This window comes from Lepidochelys olivacea, assembly GCF_965140295.1.
Source record: "Lepidochelys olivacea isolate rLepOli2 genome assembly, chromosome: 28".
Taxonomy (NCBI): domain Eukaryota; kingdom Metazoa; phylum Chordata; order Testudines; family Cheloniidae; genus Lepidochelys; species Lepidochelys olivacea.
In genome coordinates, this window is record NC_140438.1 from 2,041,396 (window position 1) to 2,050,810 (window position 9,415).

The following is a 9,415-nucleotide window of genomic DNA, read 5'->3' on the forward strand; positions in this document are numbered from 1 at the left end:
ACGAAGACCAGGCAGCAGAGAAGCCTGGGGGGGGGTCCTCCCCATCCCCGGGTCACACAGCAGAACCCCCCCACCCCTTCCCCCAGAGACCACACGCTGCAAGTAGAGGGTCCCCATTTATTGGGGGTGTCACAGATATCCAGGGAAGGGTAAACCCCTTTCAAATCCTCCTGGCCAGAGGAAAACTCCTCTCAGCTGTAAAGGGTTAAGGAGCTAAAGGTCACCTCGCTGGCCCCTGACCCAAATGACCCATGAGGGGACAAGATACTTTCAAAGCGGGGGTTGGGGGGGGGAGAAAAAACAAAGGGTGGGGGTCTGTCTGTGGGGTGCTTTGGCCGGGGACAGACCGGGAAGGGAGCCTAGCAGGTCACCGAGCTCGGTAGGCGTTGGAGTCTGATTTCTCGAAAGGGCGGCGAAAAGAGCTGTGCTGAATAGCGACTGGCCCGGGCGGTGTCTTTTTCTGTAATTTAAGGTTTTGCCGAGAGGGATTCCCTCGGTTTCGAATCTAATTCCCCTGTAGAGTATCCACCAGCCTGAGTTTACAGAGCTCCTTCCTTTACTGCCATTAAAAGTCGTCTCGGAAGGAAACCGAAACGTTTTCTCATTGTCCTCAGATCCCAGGGTTTGGGTCTGGGGTCACCTATGCAAAGGGGGGAGGGTTTTTACCAAACCTTCCCCAGGAAGTGGGGTGCAAGGGGTGGGAGGATTTTGGGGGGAAAGACGTCTCCAAAGGACGTTTCCCGGTAAGCCCAGTTAGAGTTTGGTGGTGGCGGTGGAAATCCAGGGGCAAAGGATGAAAATTAATTTGTACCTCGGGGAAGTTTTAACCTAAGCGGCTGAAAGTAAGCTTAGGGGGTCTTTCATGCAGGTCCCCACATCTGTACCCTAGAGTTCAGAGTGGGGAAGGAACCTGGACGGGGGGGCAGGGGGCCGCGTCGGCACGGGCCCCTCCCCAGAGCTGGGCGCCCCGCGGGCCGGGCGGGGGCTCACTTGTGGTAGAAGCGCTGGCCCTGGATGAAGGGGAGACGAGAGGCCGGCTGGCCGCTGGCGGGGAAGCCCGACTGCAAGAGACAGACAGACGAGGGTTAACGAGGGGGGGCTGGGCAGTGGAATCCTCCCCCCCCCCCAAACTGTGCCCCCGAGGGGCCGTGCCAGAGTCACCCTCCCCCACACTCACCGTGTGGGCCTGCTGGGGGGTGGAGCCGTGGGGGAAGCTGCCAGGGGAGGCCAGGCCCGACTGTGGGGAGCAAAGACGGGTGAGTTAGAGAGGGGGGGGTTGGCCCCCCAGAGAATGGGGTATGGGGGGAGGGTTGCTCACCTTGCTGGCCGGCTGCATCTGGACAGGGAGCTGGGGGCTGGGCAGCAGGGTCTGGTTGGGGTGCAGGGCCTGGGGGTGCATCGGGCGCAGGGTTGACTGCGGAGAAAGGAGCAGAGTGTTGGGGAGAGACCCCCACCGGGCAGGGGCCCTGGGCCCCGGGCCCCATTCCCTCCCCGTCCCCGCCCTGGGGCTGGGTGGGAGCCGGCACCCCCTAGAGGGGACTGGCCCCTGCCCCATTCCCCGCCCCCCTGAGCCAGCCAGTCCCCGCCCTGGGGCCCGATGGGAGCCGGCGCCCCCTAGAGGGGACAGGCCCCTGCCCCATTCCCCGCCCCCCTGAGCCAGCCAGTCCCCGCCCTGGGGCCAGAGGGGAGCTGGCGCCCCCTAGAGGGGACAGACCCCTGCCCCCCTGAGCCAGCCAGTCGCCGCCTGGGGCTGGAGGGGAGCCAGCGCCCCCTAGAGGGGACAGGCCCCTGCCCCATTCCCTGCCCCCCTGAGCCAGCCAGTCCCTGCCCTGGGGCTGGGTGGGAGCCGGCGCCCCCCAGAGGGGACTGGCCCCATTCCCCGCCCCCCTGAGCCAGCCAGGCCCCGCCTGGGGCCGGGGGACTCACCGAGTCGGTGAAGCCGGACTGCTGGTTGGCATGTTCCAGTTGTTTCTGCAGGGGGATGGTTGTGCTGGGGGGGATGAAACCTGTGAGAGAGAAAGAAGGGGGGGACCGGGCTCAGTGCTGGGAGGGCAGCCGATGAAGGGGCAGGGCTCCGTGGGCAAGGAGGGGGGAGTGTTGGGGGTCTCAGGCGGATGGGCGGGGGAGGGGATCTCACCTGGCCAGGCGGGGGAGGGGGGTGTTGGGGGGGGTCTCACGCAGATGGGCGGGGGAGGGGGGTGTTGGGGGGGGTCTCACGCAGATGGGCGGGGGAGGGGATCTCACCTCGCTGGACAGGGGAGGAGGTGTCGGGGGGAGGCGTCGTCTCACCTGGCCAGGGGGGGGAGGAGGGGTCTCACGCGGGCGGGGGGGGGTCAGGGGAGGGGGGGGTCTCACCTGGCCAGGGAGGGGAGGGTTGGGGGTCTCAGGCGGACGGGCGGGGGAGGAGAGGTCTCAGGCGGGCGGGGGGTGTCGGGGGTCTCGCCTGGCCAGGCAGGGGAGGGGGGTGTTGGGGGTCTCAGGCGGGGGAGATCTCACCTGGCCGGGCGGGGGAGGGGGGTGTCGGGGTCTCACCTGGCCGGGGGGGGAGGGGGGTGTTCGGGGTCTCAGGCGGACGGGGGGTGTCGGGGGTCTCACCTGGCCGGGCTGGGGGGGGGGTGTTGGGGGTCTCGGGCGGGGGGGTGCGCGTCGGGGGTCTCACCTGGCTGGGCGGGGGTGGGGTGCGTCGGGGGTCTCATCTGGCCGGGCAGGGGAGGGGGGTGCATCGGGGGTCTCAGGCGGGGAAGGTCTCACCTGGCCGGGCGGGGGTGTGTGTGCGTCGGGGGTCTCACCTGGCCGTGCGGGGGGGGGGGTGTTGGGGGTCTCGGCCGGGGGGGGGGGGTGCGTCGGGGGTCTCACCTGGCTGGGCGGGGGGGAAGTGTCCGTGAAGCGCGTACCCCGGCGGCTGCTGCGACAGGTACTGCATGGCGGGGAAGGCCGAGGGGCCTGTGGGGCAGAGAGCGGGGGAAGGGGGGTCAGAGCTCTGTCCCGGCCCGGGGCCCCCCCCCCCCCCCGCCCCCCGCGGGCCCCGACTCACCGCGGATGGGCTGGCTGCTGGCGTAGCTGACGGGCCCGGCCTGGCCCGGGGCGAAGTGCTGGGCCTGCCCCACGGCGTAGGGGCTGGGCCCGGCCTGCCCGCTCTGGTACTGCCCGTGCTCTGGGGTGCCGGGCGCGAAGGCCGGCTGGGTGGCGAAGTGCCGCGGCTGCTAGACAGAGGGGGGGTCAGTGGCCCCGCAGCGACCCCCGCCCCGCGGAGGGGACCTGCCCCCACCCAGCCCCCCGACACTCACCGTGATCACGGGGGGCGCGAAGATCTGCTTGCTCCGGTCGGCCGAGATCAGCGTCCCGGCCCGGCTGTGTCCGCCGGGGCTCCCTGCCGAGAGAGTGGGGTGAACCGGGGGGGGTCCCACACTCGCCCCCCCCAGGACTGCTGCCACCCCCGGCCTGCCCTGGGCTCCCTCGCAGGCCCCCGGCTGCTCCAACCCCCTCCCACCTGCCGTGCTCCCCCGCCCCCAGCCTTCCCCACCCCTCTGGCCTCCCTGATCCTCCCAGTTCCCCCCCCCCCCTGCCTGCCACCCCATAGCCTCCCTGATCCTCCCCCACCACCCGGCCTCGCTGTCACCCCTGCAGCCCCCCCACAACCTTCTGCACCCCCTTAGCCTTCCCATCACCCCTGATCCTCCCCCTGGCCTGCCCTCAGATCCTGCCCCCCAGATCCGGCCCCGTACCCTGCATGTTGAGGATGTGGGTCCCGGCGTGCGCGACCATGCCCTGCTGATAGGGTGCCGCCGTCAGCGTGGTCAGGTCGCTGTAGGGGTTAAGAGTGAGAAGCGGCTGGCACGGGGCCCGCTGCCCCCCCGTCTGCCCCGCCACCCTGCTGCACGCAAAGTCACTGCAGCAGGGAGTTCCCCAGTTTAACACAGTCACCTCTTCACCCACCGCCCCCACCCCCGCCCAGTTCGCGCTTCATCCCAGTGCTCTCTGGTGGCCCCCCGAGCCAGGACAGGACTCTCCCCGCCCCCCAGCCCCCCAGCCAGGACAGGACCCTCCCTGCCCACCCCTCCCCGTTCCCCACCTCACCTCTGCTCCTTGCGCCGGCGCTTCTCCTCCTCGTGCAGCACCTTCTTCAGCTGCAGAAAGAGCTGATGCTTCTCCTCCTGCAGGGCCTGGAGCCTTTCCCCCAGCTTACTGATCTGGGGGGGGCGGGCGGGGGGAGGAAGTGGGGCAGCGTGAGATGGGGAGCTGGGATATGGGGGAGTCCCTCCCTGAGGACAGGGCCTGGAGACCCGTTGCTGAGGGGGCCTGGGATCCGGGGGAGCCCCTCACGGAGGGCAGGGCCCAGAGACCCATTGCTGAGGGGGGGCTGGGATCCGGGGGAGCCCCTCACAGAGGGCAGGGCCCGGAGACCCATTGCCGGGGGGGGCTAGGATCCGGGGGAGCCCCTCACAGAGGGCAGGGCCCGGAGACACGTTGCTGGTGGGGGGCTGGGATCCGGGGGAGCCCCTCACGGAGGGCAGGGCCCGGAGACCCGTTGCTGGGGGGGGCTGGGATCCGGGGGAGCCCCTCACGGAGGGCAGGGCCCGGAGACCCGTTGCCGGGGGGGGCTGGGATCCGGGGGAGCCCCTCACAGAGGGCAGGGCCCGGAGACCCGTTCCTGGGGGGGGCTGGGATCCGGGGGAGCCCCTCACGGAGGGCAGGGCCCGGAGACCCGTTGCTGGGGGCGGGGGGCTGGGATCCGGGGGAGCCCCTCACAGAGGGCAGGGCTGGGATCCGGGGGAGCCCCTCACAGAGGGCAGGGCCCGGAGACCCGTTGCTGGGGGGGGGGCTGGGATCCGGGGGAGCCCCTCACAGAGGGCAGGGCCCGGAGACCCGTTGCTGGGGGGGGGGGGCTGGGATCCGGGGGAGCCCCTCACAGAGGGCAGGGCCCGGAGACCCACCACGGGCGCGGGGAGTGCCATGAACGGGGAGGGGGGATGGGGGGGGGATAACCGATGTCAGACTGCAAAGCCGGGAACCCGGATCCCCCCGCCCTGCCCGGCTCACAACCCCCGGCCCCAGCAGGGTTGAGGGGGGGTGGGGGACCCCCACGACCCCCCCCCTCCAACTCACCTGCTCTTTGGTCTCCTCCAGCGACATGCGCTCCTCCATCTCCTTCTTCCGGCGCCGCTCCTGCTCGTCCCTCATCTTCTGCTCCATCATCTTGTCCACCTCCTCCTCCTCTGCGGGGACACAGCCGGGGTCAGGCCGGCCGCCCCCCGCCCCCGGGGGGGGAGATCCCGGCTGATGCAGGGGCCCTCGCGTGGAAACGCTCCCAGCTGAGGACGGCCAACTCGTCACAGCCCGTCCCGCCCCCAGGAAAAACACAGAGCCGGGGAGCGGATCTGCGGGCCCCCCCCCCCCCACGCACGCACGGGGAGGGGCCGCGCAACGGGGGCCGGGGGGGGGGTGGCAATTCAGGCTGGAAAGTAGCGGAAAGTTTCAACGTGTCGGGGGGGGGCGGGGGGGGTTGCAGGCGGCTTCGAAGGGAAACCGGATTCGATCCGAACCACGGGCCTCCACGGCTTCCCGTCCCTTCCGAGCGTGGGGGTCCCCCCCCCCCTTTTTGTCATCTGCAGACCCCTAACCAAGTCTGCAAGGCAGGCGGGCGGCCCCTTTGGAAAGGGGGGACCGAGGGCGCGGCCCCACGGATCGTGGGTCGCAAACGGGTCCCGTCCAAAAGGAAGACGGCGAAACCGCAAAATTGGTTACAACTTTGCGGCCCAGCCCCCGTTCTCGGGGGGAAACGTCTCCCTGTGGGGGAGTGCGGGGGGGGGGGGGTGCGGGCCAGGCTTTATAAACCCGCCCACCCCCTCCGTTCCCCATTTAATTAAAAAAGAGAAAGCTCCGGCCTCGTTAGGGCTCCTGTTCGTTACCAGCCACCAGGGTCGGGGTCGGGGGGGGTCCCTGGGGCATTATGGGGGGAGGGGATGGGTCTGGGGGGGTCCCTGGGGCAGTACAGGGGGAGGGGAGTAGAGGGTCTGGAGGGGTCCCTGGGGGAGGAGGGAGGGGTCTGAGGGGTCCCTGGGGGAGTACTGGGGGAGGGAAGAGGGGTCTGGGGGGTCCCTGGTGGGGGCGGGGAGGGGTCGGGGGGGGTCCCTGGGGGCAGTATGGGGGAAGGGGACAGGTCTGGGGGGGTCCCTGGGGCAGGACAGGGGGAGGGGTCTAGGGGGGTCCCTGGGGCAGTACGGGGGGGGAGGGGAGGGGTCGGGGGGGTCCCTGGGGCTCTATGTGGGGGAGGGGAGGGGTCTGGGGGGATCCCTGGGGCAGGACCAGGGAGGGGAGAGAGATCTGGGGGGTCCCTGGTGGGGAAGGAGGGGGGGTCACTGGGGCAGTACGGGGGGGAGGGGAGGGGTCTGTGGGGGGGTCCCTGGGGCAGTATGGGGGGGAGGGGAGGGGTCTGAGGGGTCCCTGGGGCATTATGGGGGGGAGGGAGGGGTCTGAGGGGTCCCTGGTGGGGGGAGGGAGGGGTCCCTGGGGCATTATGGGGGGTCTGGAGGGGTCTGAGGGGTCCCTGGTGGGGGGAGGGAGGGGTCTGGAGGGGTCCCTGGGGCATTATGGGGGGGAGGGAGGGGTCTGAGGGGTCCCTGGGGCAGTATGGGGGGGTGGGGAGAGGGGTCTGAGGGGTCCCTGGTGGGGGGAGGGAGGGGTCTGAGGGGTCCCTGGGCGCAATATGGGGGGGAGGGGAGGGGGGTCTGGAGGGGTCCCTGGGGGGGGAGGGGAGGGGTCTGGGGGTCCCTGGGGCAGTATGGGAGGGAGGGGAGGGGTCTGAGGGGTCCCTGGGCGCAGTATGGGGGGGAGGGGAGAAGGGTCTGGAGGGGTCCCTGGGGGGAGGGAGGGATCTGTGGGGGGGGAGGGGAGGGGTCCCTGGTGGGGGGAGGGGTCTGTGGGGGATCCCTGGGGCAGTACGGGAGGGAGGGGAGGGGTCTGAGGGGTCACTGGGGCAGTATGGGAGGAGGGGAGAGGGGTCTGGGGGGTCCCTGGTGGGGGGGAGGGGAGGGGTCTGAGGGGTCCCTGGGGCAGTATGGGGGGGAGGGGAGGGGTCTGGAGGGGTCCCTGGTGGGGGGGAGGGGAGGGATCTGGGGGTCCCTGGGGCAGTATGGGGGGAGGGGAGAGGGGTCTGGGGGGTCCCTGGTGGGGGGGAGGGGTCTGTGGGGGTCCCTGGGGCAGTGTGGGGGGGAGGGGAGGGGTCTGGAGGGGCCCCTGGTGGGGGGGAGGGGAAGGGTCTGTGGGGGGTCCCTGGGGCAGTATGGGGGGGAGGGGAGAGGGGTCTGTGGGGGGTCCCTGGTGGGGGGGAGGGGAGGGGTCGGTGGGGGGTCCCTGGGGCAGTATGGGGGGGAGGGGAGGGGTCTGGAGGGGTCCCTGGTGGGGGGGAGGGGAGGGATCTGGGGGTCCCTGGGGCAGTATGGGGGGAGGGGAGAGGGGTCTGGGGGGTCCCTGGTGGGGGGGAGGGGAGGGGTCTGTGGGGGGTCCCTGGGGCAGTATGGGGGGGAGGGGAGGGGTCTGGAGGGGTCCCTGGTGGGGGGGAGGGGAAGGGTCTGTGGGGGTCCCTGGGGCAGTATGGGGGGAGGGGAGGGGTCTGTGGGGGGTCCCTGGGGCAGTATGGGGGGGAGGGGAGAGGGGTCTGTGGGGGGTCCCTGGTGGGGGGGGAGGGGAGGGGTCTGTGGGGGGTCCCTGGGGCAGTATGGGGGGGAGGGGAGAGGGGTCTGTGGGGGGTCCCTGGTGGGGGGGGAGGGGAGGGGTCTGGGGGGGGTCCCTGGGGCAGTATGGGGGGAGGGGAGAGGGGTCTGGGGGGTCCCTGGTGGGGGGGAGGGGAGGGGTCTCTGGGGGGTCCCTGGGGCAGTATGGGGGGGAGGGGAGGGGTCTGGAGGGGTCCCTGGTGGGGGGGAGGGGAAGGGTCTGTGGGGGGTCCCTGGGGCAGTATGGGGGGAGGGGAGGGGTCTGTGGGGGGTCCCTGGGGCAGTATGGGGGGGAGGGGAGAGGGGTCTGTGGGGGGTCCCTGGTGGGGGGGGAGGGGAGGGGTCTGTGGGGGGTCCCTGGGGCAGTATGGGGGGGAGGGGAGAGGGGTCTGTGGGGGGTCCCTGGTGGGGGGGGAGGGGAGGGGTCTGGGGGGGGTCCCTGGGGCAGTATGGGGGGAGGGGAGAGGGGTCTGGGGGGTCCCTGGTGGGGGGGAGGGGAGGGGTCTCTGGGGGGTCCCTGGGGCAGTATGGGGGGGAGGGGAGGGGTCTGGAGGGGTCCCTGGTGGGGGGGAGGGGAGAGGGGTCTGTGGGGGGTCCCTGGGGCAGTATGGGGGGAGGGGAACGGTCTGTGGGGGGTCCCTGGGGCAGTATGGGGGGGAGGGGAGAGGGGTCTGGAGGGGTCCCTGGTGGGGGGGGAGGGGAGGGGTCTGTGGGGGGTCCCTGGGGCAGTATGGGGGGGAGGGCTCTAGGGGTCACGGGTGGGGGGATGGGCCGGGGGTGTGGCTGATTAAGGCCCCGCCCCCAGGTCGGTGGTGGGGGCGGGGTCTCGGCGGGGGCGGGGTCAGGAGGTGTGGGCAGGGGAGTGTCAGCTGATCGGTGACGTGGGAGGCGTTGCCGGGTGACGCCGGAGTTGAGGCGCGAGCGCGGAGTTGAAGGGGCGGGGCTGGGGGCGCTGTTGCCGGGTGACGCCGCGGCGCGCGGAGTTGGGGGGGGAGGGGGCGGGGCTGGGGGCGCTTGTTGCCGGGTGACGCCGCGGCGCGCGGAGTTGGGGGGGGAGGGGGCGGGGCTGGGGGCGCTTGTTGCCGGGTGACGCCGCGGCGCGCGGAGTCGGGGGCGGGAGGGGGAGGAGGGGGCGGGGCTCACCCTGCCGCTTGCGCTCGCGCTCCACCATGACGTGGCGGTGCAGGGCGCGCGCCATGGCCGAGGAGAGCTTGGGCCGCTCCAGCAGCGCCGGCATCTTCGCTCCGCGCCGGAAAGCCCCGCCCCGCCCCCGCGCTTCCGCTTCCGGGGCACGGCCCGCCCCGTGGCCCGGCCCCTGCGCCTCACCCCGCCGGGTCACAGCGAGGCTTGGCCCCGCCCCCGCACCTCACAAGGCCCCGCCCCCTCCTGGCGGATCATAGCGAGGCTCCGCCCCCCCCTTGGTTCCCAGCGAGGCTCGGCCCAGCCCTTCAAAGATCCCCGCCCCCGAGCGTCATAACGAGGCTCGGCCCTGCGCCTTCCGCAAGCTTCACGGGGAGACGCGCTCCCCTCACCCGCGCGAGAGCGAGGCTCGGCCCCGCCCCGCCCCCGGCGCGCGAGAGCGAGGCTCGGCCCCGCCCCGCCCCGCGCCCAGTGGTGGCAGCAGTGGGATCCCGACGAAGCGCGAAGTCCTCTCCCGGCGGGGGAGGGGGGACAGACCTGCCCGGTTCCGTGGCGGGCGGGGG

The 9,415-nt window shown here is 72.1% G+C and overlaps 1 protein-coding gene across 5 annotated transcripts; it reads right to left on the bottom strand.

Moving 5' to 3' along the window:
- Window positions 1-103: 103 nt before the first annotated feature.
- On the bottom strand, window positions 104-8,988 carry GPS2 (G protein pathway suppressor 2). 5 transcript variants are annotated; one of them, XM_084616295.1, is made up of 11 exons: window positions 8,856-8,988; window positions 5,107-5,312; window positions 4,078-4,190; window positions 3,726-3,805; window positions 3,288-3,370; window positions 3,035-3,200; window positions 2,857-2,943; window positions 1,927-2,006; window positions 1,319-1,414; window positions 1,178-1,237; window positions 104-1,061 (listed from the first exon to the last, which is right to left on the bottom strand). In XM_084616295.1, exons 1-11 carry the CDS (start codon window positions 8,947-8,949, stop codon window positions 987-989), a joined length of 1,140 nt encoding a protein of 379 aa, XP_084472421.1. In that variant the 5' UTR covers window positions 8,950-8,988; the 3' UTR covers window positions 104-986. The 5 variants fall into 5 exon arrangements, with proteins under 5 accessions (XP_084472421.1, XP_084472420.1, XP_084472424.1 ...); XM_084616294.1 differs by having other exon boundaries at window positions 3,035-3,203; XM_084616298.1 differs by having other exon boundaries at window positions 5,107-5,216; window positions 8,856-8,987.
- Window positions 8,989-9,415: the final 427 nt, after the last annotated feature.